General features: G+C 36.8%; 1 protein-coding gene across 2 annotated transcripts in view; it reads right to left on the bottom strand.

Annotated features, from left to right (window-relative positions):
* The window catches only part of man2a1 (mannosidase, alpha, class 2A, member 1), a 73,981-nt gene that overhangs the window by 22,578 nt on the left and 31,533 nt on the right, over positions 1 to 19,870 (bottom strand). For both annotated transcript variants that reach the window (XM_084415190.1, XM_084415191.1), the window contains exons 5-15: positions 17,931 to 18,058; positions 16,147 to 16,320; positions 11,839 to 12,025; positions 11,451 to 11,628; positions 11,119 to 11,330; positions 5,962 to 6,147; positions 3,242 to 3,356; positions 3,076 to 3,143; positions 2,743 to 2,908; positions 2,345 to 2,575; positions 2,137 to 2,259 (exon numbers count right to left, since the gene is read on the bottom strand). In XM_084415190.1, the coding sequence (XP_084271316.1) occupies positions 2,137 to 2,259; positions 2,345 to 2,575; positions 2,743 to 2,908; positions 3,076 to 3,143; positions 3,242 to 3,356; positions 5,962 to 6,147; positions 11,119 to 11,330; positions 11,451 to 11,628; positions 11,839 to 12,025; positions 16,147 to 16,320; positions 17,931 to 18,058 (1,768 nt within the window). The remainder of the gene's footprint in view (positions 1 to 2,136; positions 2,260 to 2,344; positions 2,576 to 2,742; positions 2,909 to 3,075; positions 3,144 to 3,241; positions 3,357 to 5,961; positions 6,148 to 11,118; positions 11,331 to 11,450; positions 11,629 to 11,838; positions 12,026 to 16,146; positions 16,321 to 17,930; positions 18,059 to 19,870) is intronic.

Here is a 19,870-nt window from a genome sequence, read left to right as displayed (position 1 = left end):
TCTTTACTTAATATCCTAATGATTTTTGGCATAAAAGAAAAATTTATAATTTTGACCCATACAATGTATTGTTGGCTATTGCCACAAATATACCCGTGCGACATGTGACTGGTTTTGTGTTCCAGTGTCACATATATACAATAATAAAAGTTGTTGTTGTTATTAAAGGAATAGTAACACAAAATAAATAAAAATGTACCTGCACCTCTATTCAGCATAGCAAATTATATTCCTGTAAGGTGCAATGGAAATAAAATGTTGTTATAATAAAACTATTCATCATTAATAATAATTATTATTACGATTGTTGTTATTAAAGGAATAGTAACACAAAATGAATTTACTTACAAAGTGAATGAAAATGTGACCTAGTATTTCCTGCATTTCTATATTTAGTTGTAGCAAATCATATTTATGTAAGAAAGGTGCAATGGAAATAAATTATTAGAATAAAATGAATACAATAATAATGTCACATCAAAGTTTCTGTTTACTTTTCCAAACACTTTTAGTTTGTTAGTTCCTGTTTCCTGTTTTCCTATTGTTTCGTTTGTTCCCTTGGTTACCACCCAGCAAACCCCGTTTAAAGGGGTGGTATAATGCCCTTTTCACAAGATGTGAAATAAGTCTCTGATGTCCTCAGAGTGTGTATGTGAAGTTTTAGCTCAAAATACCCCACAGATATTTTTATATAGCATGTTAAAATTGACACTTTTTGAGGGTGAGCAAAAACGCACCGTTTTGTGTCTGTTCCTTTAAATGCAAATGAGCTGCTGCTCCCGGCACAGGGGGCGGAGCTTCAACAGCTTGTGTTCTTTTACCTCACACACACATGCACTGAACATTTCAAAAACTTTTAGCCTTTTATGTTCAAACTGGAGTCAGACAATGTTGGAGAGACTCAAGAAGAAGTGACAACATGTAGAAGCAACAGGACATTTCTGAATGGTTAGTTGATGAATTTATGTAGCTGATGTGTAGTTATCTTCTAGTCATTGATTAGCATATTCTGTCATGATAATCTATAAATCGTGTTCAGGGGGTGGGGTTTATGTAAATTCTAGGGTTGGTGATGTCACTAACCCGGGAGGAATGTGGTGTAGTCTCTACCAGCCGTTTGTTGTAGTCCTTAAAAAGCGATTTCTTTAAAAGCAAATATCTCCCTTTGCTTTGAGCTTTGAGCGTTGTAACTTTGCAGATGTTGTTTATGCTCAAACAGCAACATTACACACTAACTAAAGTTAGAAAAGTCAAATCATAATCAAGCACCCCTTTAAAAGACGTCTAATAGCCATCCGACACAGCCCTGACGTCTAGGCTAAAACCCGTTTAACCATAACCCAAGAATAGAAGCACAGGCTACGTATAGAACATGTCAAAGAAATGAAACCAATCACTGTTGACTTTGCTTACATGATGGAATAGCATATATCCCGCAAGTCATTTTGGCAAAAACGACATGTAACCAGATTAAAGGTTATTTTGGCTAGAAGTGGGTTACTCATAGCCAGACTAAATCGGGTCTATAGTTAACCTAGATGGTGAAATGACGGCTATTGCTTGCAGGGCGATTGTGTTCACCTTTGTCTTGTTTAGTTTCTCGTTACCCTGTGTGCATTTCAGCCCTCTGTTTGCTTCAGTTCATAGTCCTGTATTAACTTTGCTGTTATGCTTACTGTAACATTTTCTCTTGCACCAGAGCCGGCGCCAGGGCACAATAACCACATTTATATTGCTAGGAAGGGTCAACGGCTTGCGAAATCACTTTCAGGGCTGTTAACGTTGGTTCAACCTTGCATTTGTAGTGGAAAGCAACCAACCAGAGTGCATGCATTTCACGCTTTTTGTAATCACTTTCGAAAGCCGGTATTTTCTGCCCCACTATTCAGTGACTGAATAAAAAAGCATTGTAGGTAAAGTGCTTGAGCTGTGCTGCTCATGGGTTTCCAGGGTTTGGGTTTGGGCCTAATCATGATTGTAACCCAATCTCCCCTATCTTGATTTCCTGTCTCCCTCACCTACTACATCTATAAATAAAATGTAGAAAAAAGCAACCCAACAAAAATATAATACTGTTGGGCAAGATATAGAATAACCGCTTAATCGAAGAAATAATAAAAAACGTATAGTACTAACTGTTGCTTCTTTGTCAGGCATGAACAGGTAGGCGCCACTCTTGTCTTTATTGCTGGTGGTGCCGTACCAAACAAACTCCACTTTGACCTGGTGCTCAGAGTCATCGTCCTTCAACCTCATTTTCTGCAAACAAGAGAAGTTTTCTGAACGTTACACAGAGTCATTCCTAAACACATCAGCTTATGACAAATCCACAAAGCAGTCTAACCTCTAAAAGACCTGTAGCTGTAGAGATGGAGAGTTTGAGGTGAGGATTTTCAATGTGCACAGGAGCTACATCGTTTTGGTAGAACTGCTGGAAATGCTCGAGTTTATTGACTGAAATGCGACCGCCATCCTGAAGAAACATGTACTTAGCAGCTTCTGTGCTTGGCTCCTTTCCTTCCATCAGCTGGTACACGCTCAGACCCAGAGGAGCAGCGTTAGCCACGAAAGACAACTGCCGAGGAGCAAACAAACACATTTAAAGACACAATGAAATTGCTTGAAGAGCATTTAGATGACCTCAAACTAACCGACATGGAGATCTACTATCTTCACACTGATCTTTTCCATACAATACACCCCTAATGCTGTGATGGGATGCATCGATGTAGCAGACCTCACCTGGAAGACGTCGGTAGCAGCGTGAGTGGCATCATTCCACACCGCACTGACTTGAGCGTGGACCACATGACCAAGAGCATTAAGCACGCGCACGTTAGCAGTGTTCACGTACACTGTAACCATGGATGCCCTGGCCTGCTCTGTGGGGTTGGAAACTACCAGCAACCTGAGAAAAGGGAACGTCATTTTTATGTAGCATTTTCTGCCACACAAATTCTGCTGCCTCTTGTCAACTAACACATGTACAATGAAGCCATTCTCAGGAACTCAACGTCAGTCTGCTATAAAGCACTACAAAAACATTGATTTTGCTTTGTTTTTATTTTGCATTACCTTGGTTTTCCACTAACTTCAAGAACAGTTTTGCGAGGTAAGGCGTCTTGGGATGGCTGAACTTCATCCTATAATACAGAACCAGCAAAAATGTGATGTGCAGATGGCAATTTCCAAATTTAGGAGTGATGTCAGCATGTTGCGGATATGCAGTATGAACACTCACCATCTGAAGAAATGGATTTGAAGGATCATGGTAGTATGTTTGTTTGTCCTTGAGCATCAACCAATGAGCCGAGCTCACAATCACTCGCTTCAGGTTCAGAATAGAGTGAAACAACCTTCAAAATAACAAAGATCATCATGTACAGCACAGTTATATACACTCACCTAAAGGATTATTAGGAACACCATACTAATACTGTGTTTGACCCCCTTTAGCCTTCAGAACTGCCTTAATTCTACGTGGCATTGATTCAACAAGGTGCTGAAAGCATTCTTTAGAAATGTTGGCCCATATTGATAGGATAGCATCTTGCAGTTGATGGAGATTTGTGGGATGCACATCCAGGGCACGAAGCTCCCGTTCCACCACATCCCAAAGATGCTCTATTGGGTTGAGATCTGGTGACTGTGGGGGCCATTTTAGTACAGTGAACTCATTGTCATGTTCAAGAAACCAATTTGAAATGATTCGAGCTTTGTGACATGGTGCATTATCCTGCTGGAAGTAGCCATCAGAGGATGGGTACATGGTGGTCATAAAGGGATGGACATGGTCAGAAACCATGCTCAGGTAGGCCGTGGCATTTAAACGATGCCCAATTGGCACTAAGGGGCCTAAAGTGTGCCAAGAAAACATCCCCCACACCATTACACCACCACCACCAGCCTGCACAGTGGTAACAAGGCATGATGGATCCATGTTCTCATTCTGTTTACGCCAAATTCTGACTCTACCATCTGAATGTCTCAACAGAAATCGAGCCTCATCAGACCAGGCAACATTTTTCCAGTCTTCAACTGTCCAATTTTGGTGAGCTTGTGCAAATTGTAGCCTCTTTTTCCTATTTGTAGTGGAGATGAGTGGTACCCGGTGGGGTCTTCTGCTGTTGTAGCCCATCCGCCTCAAGGTTGTGCGTGTTGTGGCTTCACAAATGCTTTGCTGCATACCTCGGTTGTAACGAGTGGTTATTTCAGTCAAAGTTGCTCTTCTATCAGCTTGAATCAGTCGGCCCATTCTCCTCTGACCTCTAGCATCAACAAGGCATTTTCGCCCACAGGACTGCCGCCTACTGGATGTTTTTCCCTTTTCACACCATTCTTTGTAAACCCTAGAAATGGTTGTGTGTGAAAATCCCAGTAACTGAGCAGATTGTGAAATACTCAGACCGGCCCGTCTGGCACCAACAACCATGCCACGCTCAAAATTGCTTAAATCACCTTTCTTTCCCATTCTGACATTCAGTTTGGAGTTCAGGAGATTGTCTTGACCAGGACCACACCCCTAAATGCATTGAAGCAACTGCCATGTGATTGGTTGATTAGATAATTGCATTAATGAGAAATTGAACAGGTGTTCCTAATAATCCTTTAGGTGAGTGTATATATATATGTGTGCCAGAATTCCTGGGTAAATTAAACTATTAACAAGCAGTAATGTAATTTATTGGATGCTTGCAATAACAGCAACCATAATGGCTAATATTTTTTATTATTATTCTGGTCTTTTTTTGCCTGATAATATCAGATAAAAAGAATCAGATTTTTTTTAAACCGTTCCTGTTTTCAAGTGTTAGACAAGGTAGACAAAGTTCAAATAAAGTAATATTTTGGAAATTGTGTGGCATAATGGTTAATCTGGCTTGTCAACCAAAAGGTTCTAAATTACTGTTCAAATGTTTGGGGTCAGTGAGTTTTTTATTTTGTGGGGGGAAAATTATATTCAGCAAGAATGCATTAAATTGATAAAAAGTGTCAGTAAAGACTCAAATTGTTACAATATTTCTATTTCACATAAATGTTGTTCTTTTTAACTTCTATTCATCAAAGAATCCTGGAAAAAACTGTATCAAGGTTTCCACAAAAATGTTAAGCAGCACAACTATTTTCAACATTGATGATAAGAACAGATTTTGATCACCAAATCAGAATATTAAAATTATTTCTGAAGGATCATGTGACACTGAAGACTGGAGTAATGATGCTGAAAACTCAGTTTTGCCATTACAGGAATAAATAACAATGTAAAATATATATATATTGTAATAATATTTCACAATATTACTGTTTTTCCTGTATTTTTGATCAAATAAATGTTGTTGTTTAAAAACATTAAAAAACCCAAAGTTTTAAAGTTTTAAAAGATAAATACATATCTAATTTGCTGTAAATAAATTATTACATATCATTAAATCAGCCATTGGGCACTCTATATATTAATATTATATAGGCCACTGAAAAACCCATATGACAGTTTAATAATTAAGTACCATGGTATATATTAAATATCAATATTTTTTCCACTAAATGGTATTCTTTAAACACTATTTCTTTAAAATGGGCAGTTATGAATAATTATGTCCAAAATAATTGTTGAACAATTATTAAAGAATCATTTAGGTTGATTAGCCCTTGAAAACGTATTGTTTTTCTTGTAAAACATATTGGCAGTCTTTTGTTCTCTGTGGATATATTTATAAATTCATTATTCGTATAATTTTATCATGGTTATTTTAAGCGAAGGATAACGGCTGCTTCACAACCAATTTGAAAGTTCTGTGTGACTCCCACTTTGGGGCAAAATGTGACATTTAAACGTGAATATTGGAGACACTTAACCCCAGTTTGTTCCAGGGGAACAGTGACTGGAGCGAGTTGGTTGGATAAGAGAATGTTTCTCACATCCTCACATCTCACTTCTATGTTTCAAGAAAGATGTGCTACCTGGTTCCATAGTCCACAACCACCCAGTCTTTGCCTGTGCCTGCGATGGCATCATGGTGTTGGAAGAGACCGAGATTGCGTCTGGCTTCTGTCAGTAACTTGTAATTATCCACTGCAGGGTATTCACTGGGCCGGCCGTACTTCTGAATGTTGGCCAAGGTCAGAGAGTAGAGGACCTCAGCTGCCCTACGGAAAAAAACATGAAGTGACATATGAAACTCCCTCCCTCGCAAGATCAAAAGTTCCCTCAAATCTGCACTGTTACAGGAATCCATCTAACATGAGAATACATCCTGTATCAGGCTAATGTTCACATTACAGGAAAAACGAGACAACAGTTTGGTTTGGACCCTGTTGTGTTGGGAGTGTCGGAACGCTCCCACAATGGAGAACAACAATAAAACCAGAATCTCTCCACATTATGGTAACAATACAGGTGTCTTCTCTCTGAAGAATGACCTTCTCAAATGTTTTACAAGACATGGAAATCTATAGCTGGGCGAACCTCACAAAACCTGTTGGAAATGAGTCATATTTCACATCTGGATGAAAGAAAAGAAATGATATTTTCCTTTAAGGCAGTGGTTCTCAACCAGGAGCCTCTGCAAATTTCACAAGATGACTTAAAATGATTGGTAATCAAATTAAAATGGAAAAACACATCAGCTATCAATAACTATACCATCAATAACTACACAGCAATAGTGTTTTATTGAAGAACATGCGATTCTTGAAACATCTGGAATCACAAAATGAATCATGGTTCAGTTATTTAATACAAAACTCTCAGTTTCAGAAGTTTGAAAACATGCAGAAATACTGAAAATATTGTGTTGGACAGCGGGGAGTCTTCGTGTCAAAAAGGTTGAGAGCCACTCAGAGATTTTTTTTTTTTTTTTTTGCATTGTTTTGATTTATTTTGCATAAATATATCTAAAAAGTCTAATTCTCAGTAGTATCATGTAATATGTGTGTGTGTGTATGTATGTATGTGTATATATATATATATAATTTGTATTACAGTAATGATAATCTAATAAGAATGATTAGTGAGAATAATTAATTTACTAATTATAATGCAGTAAAATGAGGGTAACAGGCTTAATTTTCTTTATGCAAAATATTTTTTCTTAATATACAGTACCAGTCAAAAGTTTGGAAACATTACTATTTTAATGTTTTTGAAAGAAGTCTCTTATGCTCATCAAGCCTGCAGTTAAAAAAACAAAAAACAAACAAAAAAACAGTAATATTATGAAATATTATTACAATTTAAAATAATGGTTCTCTTTTTTAATATACTTTAAAATGTAATTTATTTTTGTGATGCAAAGCTGAATTTTCATCAGCAAGTACTCCAGTCTTTGGTGTCTTATGATCCTTCAGAAATCATTCTAATATGCTGATTTATGATCAATGTTGGAAACAGTTGTGCTGCTTAATATTTTTTTTATAACCTGAGATACTTTTTTCAGGATTATTTGATGAATAAAAAGTTAAAAAGAACTGTATTTATTTAGAATAGAAATCTTTTGTAACAATATACACTACCGTTCAAAAGTTTGGGAACAATAACTATTTTTTTTTAAAGAAATTAGTACTTTAATTCAACAAGGATGCGTTAAATTGATAAAAGGTGATGGTAACGATTTATATTGTTAGAAATGTTTTTATTTTGAATAAATGCTGTTTTTATGAATAAATGCCGTTAACGTTTTACTCATCAATGAATCCTGAAAAAAGTATTCCAAAAAAATATATTAAACAGCACAACTGTTTCCATCATTGATAATAACTGAGTATCAAATCATCATATTAGAATGATTTCTGAAGGATCATAAGACACCAAAGACTGGAGTACTTGCTGATGAAAATTCAGCTTTGCATCACAAAAATAAATTACATTTTAAAATATATTAAAAAAGAGAACCATTATTTTAAATTGTAATAATATTTCATAATATTACTGTTTTTTTTTTTTTTTTTAACTGCAGGCTTGATGAGCATAAGAGACTTCTTTCAAAAACATTAAAAATAGTAATGTTTCCAAACTTTTGACTGGTACTGTATATATATATATATATATATATATTTTTTTTTAATGTTAGGGTTAAATGTGACATGGACATGTTTTCTTGAGATTCACTCAAAAAGTGCCAGTTGTCTAAAAGGTTTTAGTGACATTTTATTGAAAACCAACACCTTCACGAAAACTACGACCTCTCACCAGAGTAACTTTTGCAAACTGGAGTAACATAAACTGGAGTGACATTTCACAATAATCCATAGTTAAAATTTATTTTTTTCAAATAGACCTTTGAAGTGAGATGAGCCTAAGTAGATTCAGCAGATCAAAAAATATCTTTATATGGTTCACAGACAGTAGTTATAAGATGAAAACGCAGTACATGCGACCTACATACCTCACATCAAACATACATCTGCTTTCTGCACCGGCAAGAACACTTTAATAATTAATTAAACATGAAATGACCTTGGACTGAATATCTCTAATCAATCCGCTCTGTGTCTGTGTGTGTGAAATTGAGCAGAGCTGAACAAAGTCCTATTTGCTGTGTGAAAGAAGCCATCATGTAGAACGGGGGATAGTTTAACGACTGCATACTGATGAAAACTGTCTCCTGCCTACATTTAGACGCCCATCAAAATGCAAATACTGTGTTAAATAGAGTTCTCCGCATCCGCAAGCTGAAGGTGTACCCAATCTATTCACTTGTGTGATCAAGTACAGCCGCTTTTGAGAGGACGGGGTATACAGACATGCAATACAGTCAGTAAATGAGGATAAATTCATATCCTTATCACGATCTTGCACTAAACAATGAAATGCAGGCCAGCCACTGACATACACACACACACACGGGAAATAAAAAAAAACCATGGTATATCAACAAAGATAGACAACTTCATTTTCAACTTCAGTACATTTTCACTTAAAGGGTTAGTTCACCCATTAATGACTCACCCTCATGTCGTTCCAAGCCCGTAAGACCTCCGTTCATCTTCGGAACACAGTTTAAGATATTTTAGATTTAGTCCAAGAGCTTTCTGTCCCTCCATTGAAAATGTGTGTACGGTATACTGTCCATGTCCAGAAAGGTAATAAAGACATCATCAAAGTAGTCCAAGTGACTACAGTGGCTCAATCTTAAGTTTATCAAGCGACGAGAATACTTTTTGTGCGCAAAAAGTAAACAAAAATAACGACTTTATTCCACTATTAATTTCCTTCTCTCTGGGCCTCGAGTGAGTTCACGTAGTGTAATAGCGTAGCGCTTCTGTGTTGTACGTCACACGTAGGCTCACTATTGGCCGACGCTGGTCATGTGTGTGATGCGTGTGACGAACAACACAGAAGCGCTACGCTATTACACTACGTGAACGGACATGGACAGTATACCGTACATACATTTTCAATGGAGGGACAGAAAGCTCTCGGACTAAATCTAAAATATCTTAAACTGTGTTCCGAAGATGAACGGAGGTCTTACGGGCTTGGAACGACATGAGGGTGAGTCATTAATGACATCATTTTCATTTTGGGGTGAACTAACCCTTTAAAAAAAAAAAACATGGAAGTTCCATAGTATGTTTTGTGGTTAGGGGGTTTAAATTTAGAGCTCTATTGCTGTGTTATTTTGCCATTATTTATATACTATTATAATATTTATTAATATTTTGATTTTTGAATCACACTTTTTTATATTTTTTGTGTTTGTTGTTCTATTTTAGTTTTGATTTTACATTTTTTAATTTAGATTTAATTTATTTTTAATTCAGTTTTAGCTGTAGTAATTTATAGTTTTTCTAATTTAAGCATTTCATCTAATATTTCGTTTTATTTAACTGAATCAGCTCTACTGATTTGTGTAAAAAAAAAAAAAAAAAAAAACACACATCTGTGAAGGAGAATGTAGGGAAAAATCAATGTAGAAAATCAATATGTACCACTGTAATGTCTCATTATCTAGAACCGGGCCAATTAATGAGACCTGCAAAGACGTTTTAACAATTTCCTGCTATAAAAATAAATAAACGAAGAGCTATTTCTTTCAAATGCCACATATTAGCGATAATTTAACTTTATAAAGGGTTTTTACTAAATAAGATCCATTTTAATGTTTCCAGGGCCAATATCATGTTAGAAAGGTGTCAAAGAGTAACATTAGTAAAGCACCCACACAAGATAAGGTGCCACAGTCAATGCCCACGGTCAAATAAATACTGAAGCCATTGAGCTGCTGGCTCAAAACCGGATTCTTTAGTTTGCTGTGACACGGGGCTTCAGTCTTATCGTCACAACACAGACATGTGACCTTCAGCTTTGTGTGTTAAGTTAGCAGCATACAGCCCAGGAAGAAAGAGACAGTAACGTCTGTTATCACAGAGCTCCTTTACCTATAGAAAGAGTTTGAAAGTTCGAAAAAGGTCATGATATGCCATTAAAGACCTCTCAAGAAAATCATATTAGAGTTATGGGGTTTTTAGAACATGTGTGTTAGGTCATCTGTATGCTAGTGTACTTCTAAAAGTTGACTAAACAAAAACCATAAAGACTTTAAAAAAAAATAGGTGCATATTTAGAAAGAAAGTGATTAGACTTTGAATAAGCTGAATTTCCAGGTAATGTCATTCGTTTATACAATATGAATTGCAAATTTTTTTTGCGCATATTAGTAAGCATTCTAAATGGTTCAAAATTTTAATTTTGAACTCATGGTCTCGAAAGCAAATTAAGCCCAGACATATGGAAATGGTTTCAGTTTTTGGACATTTAGACTCTGGCCAGAAATATTTATGCAGATTTATGCAGTGCATTTGGGTTGTGTTCTTCATATCTTCACTTTGGTGCAATGAATAAAAAAATTGTGTGCTACATAGAGTATTATGAAAAGAAAAAACTGTTTTTTTTTTTTCTCTATAAACTTTTACTAATCATTTTACAATGTGGTAAAATTTGTCACTGATCTTTTCTCTCGTGGGCTGATTCGGCAGTGAGAGTCTGACTTTAGTTCAGTTACACCGGTTTTATGTACTCGCTAAAGCCAAGTTTTTCCAGCATTTGGCACTTGGTGAGTGTTAATGTAATGTGATTGTAGAGATTCATGCAGTGCATTTGGATTCAGTAAAGCGTACCGAAGATGTGATTCCAGTATTCTGTCCAAGCGTTTATAGAACGGCCGTGAGGTGAAGTATCCGCTCCAGTAGTGGTCGTCTCGATCCGCATAAGTGAAAAAGTCTCCGCTTACCACAGGCAACGCCAACTGGCCAACGTTCATGCCATCCGGATCCATGCCAGTGCTTTTACGCAAGGCCTCGAAATAATCTGAAATGGTTCCAAACTGGGCCTGCAAAGAGAAACAAAAGAGGTATATAGCTAAATATTTATACAACGAATGTCTGAAAATGTAAAAAGAGTTCAAAATGTGGCCAATTTAGAGTGACTTAAGCAAACACTGAAGCTAGACCTTGACGTGGAGCTCAGGGTGAGAATTCATGTAATCAAAGAGTTTCTGGTAGTTATCAAACTGTTGGTCCCATTCGACAGCTTCAGTGTAGCGGAAATCATCTCCAAGTGGTGCTAGCAGCACCTTGGTCCGAAAAAGCTTGGATTTCTTCCTGTACTGGTCCAACAGCGTCTGAGCTCTAAACACGGAGAGACTAAACTAAGTGGAGGGAAATCTAAGTCTGATCTGATTCGAGGGAACACTAATCCACAAACAATGACATGGAAAAAGGGACAAAAATTGTTATTCATTGAATCAGACTTTTTTCAAGACAATCATTGTTATTTCTAGGTCGTCACAAGTAAATAAGGTAGCTCCTAATGTCTGTGACTGGTGTGTATAGGTGTACCTCTCCTGTACGTTGTTGCTGGTGATGACCTGAGGAGGAATTCTCCACGGACAGCTGATTCTTCCTCCTGGCAGTCTTTTAAAGTCAAACTGGCAGCAGATCTTTGGGTCAGGACCACATGTATGGGGAACATCGTAGCTGTAGAATGGCATCATGTGACACAAAATGTCTGAACTTGAGTCCTGATCTGTTGGAATAAAAAACAAACGCAATTTTAAATTGTATGGCCACATTGGCAAAATTTCACCAAAATTCACTTCACCAAAAGCACTGTCAGAGTGACTTGAACACACCTGACGTGGTAATTACGACTTCCCAAAAATACGAACTTCCCAGGAGGACTTGAACACACCAAATAGAAATTTAAAGCTAACAGTCTAAGGCTGCGTGTCCACCAAAGCGTTTTTAGTCAACTGAAAACGCCTAGCTGTGAGCGCTTGAGAGCGTTTTGGCAGAACCCTTCTCCACTGTGATTGGACGGTTGAGCAAAAAGTGACAGTGCTGAGCGCTGCGTTTTACCCAAAGTTGAACATTCTTCAACTCTCGGCGACTGGTATAAAACGCTGAGCGTTCAGCGTGAAATAGACTCTCAGCGCCACTTTACACTCCTGCCGTTTTAAAAACGACGCGCTCCAGTTGAAAACAACTGGAAAAATACGCTAGCCGCAGCCACAGTCGCTTTAGTGGAAACACGGCCTAAAGGTGCAGCCACATTGGCAAACAAAAAAGATCCATTGTCTATAATCAATAGTGTAGCAATGTATGAAGCACAGATCACACAGAAGTCACTTTCAAACCAAGCAGCTGTCTGTTGGTCAACATGGCAAATTTGCGTGATCAACTTGAACCCTTTTGCGTAATCTGAATAAGAAAATCTTGCCCTTACGTGAAATTCCCAATCGAGAATCCCAATTCCTATTGAAATGTCTGGATTTCGCCCAGTAAAAATTCACAGAACAACAGTATATCTGACAACAACTAAACACTAATACACTGCCCGGTCCAAAAAAATGTTGTGATGTTATTTCCATCAAGAGGTGCATCAATTTTTGGTCAAGATCTTGTATTGACAATGCAAGAGTCCAGCACTCTGTAAAGTCTCCTCCAGCACATCCCAAATACTTTCACTGAATTTAAGGTCTGGACTCAGAGAAGCCCATTCATGTGTGAAAATGATTCTTCATGCTCCCTCCCAACCATTCTTTCACAATTTGAGCCTGATGAATCTTGACATTGTCATCCTGAAATAAGGCCATGATGTGTCTTCCTACATGGTTGTTTAAAAAATGAAAAGCTACACACTCCATCAATTAGGGTTAGAAGAGCTGTAGCCAAACCTATAACATGCTAGAAAAATAATAATCACTGCAATAAGGATCCAATCATATCCTCTTAAGCATTTGCAAATTTAAATCCAAACGGCGACTTTTTTTTTTCTTTTCTTTTTTTGGCAGGGCAGTGTTTTTAAATGTTACATTTAAAATAAAACAACTTGGTCCACCTCTGAAATGACTTCCGTTTCCTGCTGATGTTCCCCTCTCCCTTTCGGGTCTTTTCCAAAAATAAGTACGTAACACCCACTTACTTAAGATTCAACCAATTGCTGAAGCACAGAATCAAGTCCCAATTTTTCTATTACACACTGAAAATGTTTTGTTTACACATAATTCAGAGTGCAGATATGACCAACAACAAGAGTCCATCCATTTTCAGGGCAGCAAATTATGAACTGATCCACTAATGTCAAAATCCAATCATATTTAATTTGCAATAAAAATATTCAATTACCCATTCAGCACAGCATGTGCTCCGGAGTGACCTTCCTAAAAGCTGTGTGAATTAATAATGCAAGATTTCCCTTTAAACAAGGGACCAGATGTGAAGCACAGAGTAGTCTGGCTGTCTGTTAAATGGTGATATATGGAATTACACTGAGTAGAAACTAATTCAGCCTGGCATAGAGTGCACGCTGTTGCAGCCAAATGAACTGTAATCATATTTGTTCAGCAGCGGCTACTGTCAGAGATCTAAGTTAGGAGTCCATTTTTCCAAGGGTTTTTTAACACTAGCTCTGGGAAAAAAACATCGTATCCCAAACAGATGCATGACACTGAACAGACAGACAACGGAAAACAATAGAAGCGATGTGGGAGGATATTTCCCCTGACTTCTCTTTTGTTTGATGTTCTGAGAAAAACTGGCTCCAATTCAGCCCTTGTATCGTTTTACTCATTTCCCTCAGCTCTTATTTTATATTCAAATCACTAGAGAACAAGTGCCAATGGAGCAACAAACAGCAGCTCCAAAAAAATACGAGAACACTTAAATACTTTGAGTGTGAATGTCATTGCATGAGATAACAAAATCTCAAACCTAACAAATGCTGCTAAATCTTTTATTTCTTTTACAATGATTTTACCAAGATGATTTTTAGTGAATGTATGAAGTCAGTTCTCTGCAAGTTCACACAAGAAACTTTTCCCTACATAGAGAGAGATTAGTTGAAGGTTGTAGGGCTTACACTTAACATGAATTATTTACACCTGATGTTGTCTCGCTAATAAGCACTCTCATAATGCAAACTAAAAGAAATGTTTTAAAATGCTTAGACTTTTTCAAGAAATTTAGGATACTTCATGTTTTTTTTTATTTGAATATTTAATATATAGCATATTTAGTTGAATTCATAACATTGAAAGAAGTTAGGTTGGTACTTCAGCAGTGTGGAAATAAACAAATGTACTGTGTTCAATTATTAAACAAATGAAACGTCATTAGGTAAGCTTTTGTAATACACGTTTGTTTCTTTTATCTCCTTCATCAGAATAACAGAGCAAACTAATTTACATTATAATAGCACCAAAAATAACAGGTTACAAAAAGTCTTTGAAGTTTTAACCCTTAAATCCTTTGTTTTCATAACCGGTATGTATAATTTACACATTTTTTTACGAAACTACAGACAACATAATTGAGTCATTTACAGACTTTACAGTCTGGACTGTTCGTTTGCTCAGATCTGTTCATAATCTTAGCATACTCAGCTTTGGTTTTAATAATGTTGAAATTAACAAGTATTTTTCATTGTTAGCTCATTATAAGTAATGTAGTTAACTAATGGAACCTTATTGTGAAGTGTTACTAATAATCATTTTGTGCATTTACTTCTGCTTTAAAAGAAATAAGGTTGAGGAATTAGAGATATTTTTCTCTTTCATGATACAACATTTGACATGAGGTGTTCGAGTGAACCTGAACACTATCCACATGTATCTACACTCAGGATGTTATCAAACAATAATTATCCAGCCATAAATGATGAAATGCAGAAGGAGGAGTCCAGGGTGTGATGCACGGTCACTGCTCCATTATTATCATTCATTTAACCTGGCTTCCTGTGTGATAAGAGCTTTCTGAGCTCCAGGCTTTTCTGTTTGATGAACTCAACCAACCTGAAAGCTGGGCTCAGTAGTGAGCAGAAAGTTTTCACGCATTAAAATACTCAATCAGGAGACCATCAACTGGACAAGCGATATCAACTCATCGCAGACCCACACAACACAACATCATACGATAGCTTCAAGCACGAGGTAGATCATTACGGCTCCTGTCAACATCTCAATTTGTGGTTATCTTTCAGGGCGAGGGGCTGAATGACCTCCAGTGATGGAGATGTTTCTGGAACGAGAGTTAGCTTCCACTAGGCACAGATGGTGTTGGGTCCGTTACCAACTGCTTCAGGGCCAGCAGCTGTAGATGCTTCACAGAAAACTGGATTGATCTCACTTCGACCTCTATTTCTAAATCGTGAGGCTAAATGTAACGAGCACCCCCTCCTACCCAGGTTTTAATCAACTTAATCTCTAAATAAAAGATGGATTCAATCAATGGGAAGTGTGAATGGCACCACAGAGCAGCTCATATGATTAGAACAGGCTCCTACAGAGATTTCCAATCAAACGTGTGAGGCCACTCTGACACACACGGAGACTTAAAGGGACAGTTCGTCCAAAAATGTGGTTAATTATAGTGACAATGAATGAAGAACTCACTATTTGTATATAGCCTTTTAATATATTAACAATGTAGAGACTGCAATATATTAACTATGAATAAACTATAAACTAAAAGTTTGCAAATGATTTGTAAGTACTTTATTACTGTATACTTACTAAGTGTTACCCATCCTATTTGCTATTTTACAGTAATACAGAAAAACATCACGAATATTAAAGCACTGCATAAATGGACTTAAAACACTTCGTATAACTTCATTCTCTATTTCCTACATTAAGATCAGTTGCTCACCCCAGTTCTGTCTCCAGAAGAACTCTAGGGTCTTCTGGGAGGAGAAGTGTTTCTTCACTGTGTAGTGCACTCTCTGGATCAGCATGTTGGACAGACCGGCCAGTCTGAGCAGGTATGCCTGGGTAGGAGAGTGACCGAATGGATCCACAGCCCAGCCAGTCTTGGGTTTCACTCCTAACAAAAAGAGGAGGATTACAATTTTAGGTTAAATGAACAAATGTATATAATTCAATAAATTGCCTATTTCTGATCTTTTTTTTTTCTACTTACTCTAAAGCATTACTGATGCATATAAATGAAAATTAATCAATAATATTCTTCCTTGTGCTCATTTAATGAAAAACAGAACATAGACCATGATTATTTAACTAGATTTAAACTGTGTTTTACTTGATTGTATTTTACTGCTCTGATTGAAAGCCATCCGAACAATTATAGATATATTAATATACACTACCATTCAAATGTTTGGGATCAGGGTTTTTTTTTTTGTTGTTGTTGAAAGTATTAATACTTTTATTTAGCAAGGATGAATGGGATTTAAGGATTTATAATGTTACAGAATTTCAATTTCAATTGCTGTTCCATTGAACTTCCTATTCATCAAAAAATCCCCCCCAAAAAAGTACGGTTTACACAAAAATATTAAGCGGGACAACTGATTTCATTGATACTAATAATAAATGTTTTTTGAGCACCAAATCAGTATATTAAAATTATTTCTGAAGGATCATGTGACACTCAGCTTTCAGCTTTCCATCACAGGAATAAATTACATTTTAAAATATATTAAAATAGAAAACAGTTATTTTTATTATTTTAAAATATATGTATTTTATTACATAAATGCAGCTTTAGTGACCAAAATAGAATTCTTTCAAACACACACACTCACAAAAAATCAAACTGAACCCAAACTTTTGAACGGTAGTGTACATAGCGATTTTTTTTTAGATAGATCTAGCTATATATATATATAGCTATATTTAGAAACAGCTAATACAATCATACACTTAAGTTAAAACTTGGTTAGGGTCCATTTTTAGTGTGTCTAAAAAAAAAACTGAATCAGTAGAGCATTTACAACAGCTCTGAATGTAAGGTGTGGCGATTCTCAGAAAGGACTCATGGAACAGAGTAAAACCCAGGAGATTCAGGTAATCTTGAAAGGCATGTGTACCCTGAAGAGACCTGTGTTTATATTCATGAGCACATGAGGATGAGCAAACCTTAACTCAGCAGCTCAAAGTTCTCCAGAGCGTAATACTGGGAGCATCGGCTAAACAAGTGTTGTTTGAAATCCAAAGACTCATTGTAGAATCCGTCTCTACAATCAATCTATATTTGAGAAACCGGTCTACTGACAGCTGAGATATCAGGAGAGCAGATGGTAGAGTGGATGTGTAGTAATGAGAGCCAGGGCTATGCTCCATGTTTTAATACACTAATAATGAACATTGAAAAGAAAAAATCTCCCAGAGGTCTTTGAGGCAATATGGGAAGCATACATATGTAGAGGAGCTAAAATTCCTTATAGTATTGCAGTTAAGAGGTTTAGCATTCTGGGTTTCACAACCCACATCTTGAGCTGAAGTTGATTCAGAATTTAAATAGGTCTGAAACAAGATATTGATACCCAATTCAACCTAGGACCGCCCACAGTCCCTTCGAACCGGAAAACTGGAAAGTTCTTTCTTGATATAACAGGTTATAATCTATTTGGCTGACTTTACATAACTTCTGGGTGTATCAACCAAAGTAAAAAAGCAATAAAATGTACATACCCAAATTTTTATCCAACCACTGGTGGCCTTCAATTAACTGATCTATCAATGCAGAGTAGTGAGCGTTGGCTTCATCAGGCATCACCCAGCCTCCTGTAGCCACCTCCAGCTGACCGTTCTCTACAAGCCTGTATCAGAGAAAAGAGAGTGAACGAAACAGGAGAGAAAAATCTTCTTAGCCAACATGAAACTGCATTCACAAACGCATTGTACTTCTGTAAGGATCAGATGCATCAGGAATTGATTCGACCATGAGGGGGTTTTCACACTAGCACTTTTGGTGCATGTCCTAGGTGTGTGTACGTATAGGTGTGTTCTGCACTGGGGATGTTCTATGGTCTCATGCCTTCATTAGTGTGTGTGTTTCTTCTGGATTGTGCCAGATTTTTTATATTGTTTTGACAAATAAAATAAAAAAAATCCCAATTTTCCATTCAATCTTATGGGGGTCAAAATGACCCGCGAAGGAAGGAGGTGTTACTATTTTTATTACAACCATAAACTCCTCAAATCCAGTCAATTTTTCAAGTGTGACAAAAGTCCAAAGGTCTTGGATCACTCCGATGAACACTACATTTGCACAAAGAAATTAAAGAAAATTAATTTGGGGTCAAAATGACCATAAGGGCTAGTTTTAGTCAAGACCACTTTGTACTAATTCGCTCCCTCGGTTTAGTTAAATCATGGCCCTGTTGTACTAATTCATTCCCTAGTTTTAGTCCAATCATGGCCACCTTTTACTAATTCACTCCCTCATTTTAGTTAAGGTACTATTAATACATTTCAGAATTTTTTTTTTAATATATTGTATTTAAAATTTTTACATTGTGTACCAACCTAGGAATACAAAGAAAACCAAACAATACGACCATAACAACCCTAAGGGCTGCCATATAGTTTGGAATTGGAAATGAGATTTGGACTCCAAGGAACGTATCCTCTCCAGTTGTATGACATGAAACAATTCACCCAACCAAGCTTTGAAACATGGAGAGTCTGAACATTTACAGTTTAAAAGTATTGTTTTGTTTTTTTTTCCATAAAAGTCAAGCACATCAATATGTCACGGTCACTGCGTTTCCCATCATCCTCCCTGGCCCTCACCTGCATGCTCTTCCTCTGTTCGTTGTTCAGTTTCTAGCCACTCCTTCATTAGTTAATTCGGTTCAGCTGTATCTTGTTAGTTACTATGGTTACTGTCATTGAGTTAATTTGCTCCAGCTGTGTCTCGTTCTCCGTGTATTTAAGCCCTCTTTAAGTTTTTGTTGATGTGTGGTTATGTTTCCTGGTCTAATTTCGGAATTAAAGTCTCCTATTGAATCTCCTTCGTCGTGCGCTTGATCTTAACCACCTCATCCGTAACACAATAAAGGTCGTTTCTGAGAGTTTGGAAGAGTGTTTAATGTCTCAGAAAATCTGAGAATTACAAGACCATGGTCTGGCTTAAACTCCTTTTGGAAAAAAATCTAATATGGCACTCCAAAAATTAAACAGTTTGGGACAAAACCAAAACATATGTGACAAAGAACCCTCCTCTGTTTTACGTCTGTCGCAGACTGGATAAATAGAATTGTATATTTGACTCAATTTAGCTTTGGATTAATACAGTCTATATACCACTTTAAACTGAATCAACTTGTGCCTCACATTTATTGAGCAGTCTTGCATCAGGCTTAGCCCAGGCTTCTTTTATATCGTTTGTGTTTACAGGCAGTTGGAAAGCATTTACACAGAGTAAAACCAAATGTCTAGAGCTAGGATTTACCAAAAAAACATTGCTCAAATTTATTAGACTTTGGTTTGTCAATAAATTGTGCAATAACCGTTTGAACACAATGTCTCCCTTTATAGATACCGAAAAAAGTTGGAACCTGGGAGATTAAATGCAGATTACAATTGATTCAAATATGCAAATGTGACATCTATATAAAGATCCCCAA

Source organism: Rutilus rutilus (assembly GCF_951802725.1).
Source record: "Rutilus rutilus genome assembly, chromosome: 7".
Taxonomy (NCBI): Eukaryota; Metazoa; Chordata; class Actinopteri; order Cypriniformes; family Leuciscidae; genus Rutilus; species Rutilus rutilus.
The sequence above is the reverse complement of the archived record's forward strand: the minus strand, read 5'-3'. Positions and strand labels throughout refer to the sequence as shown.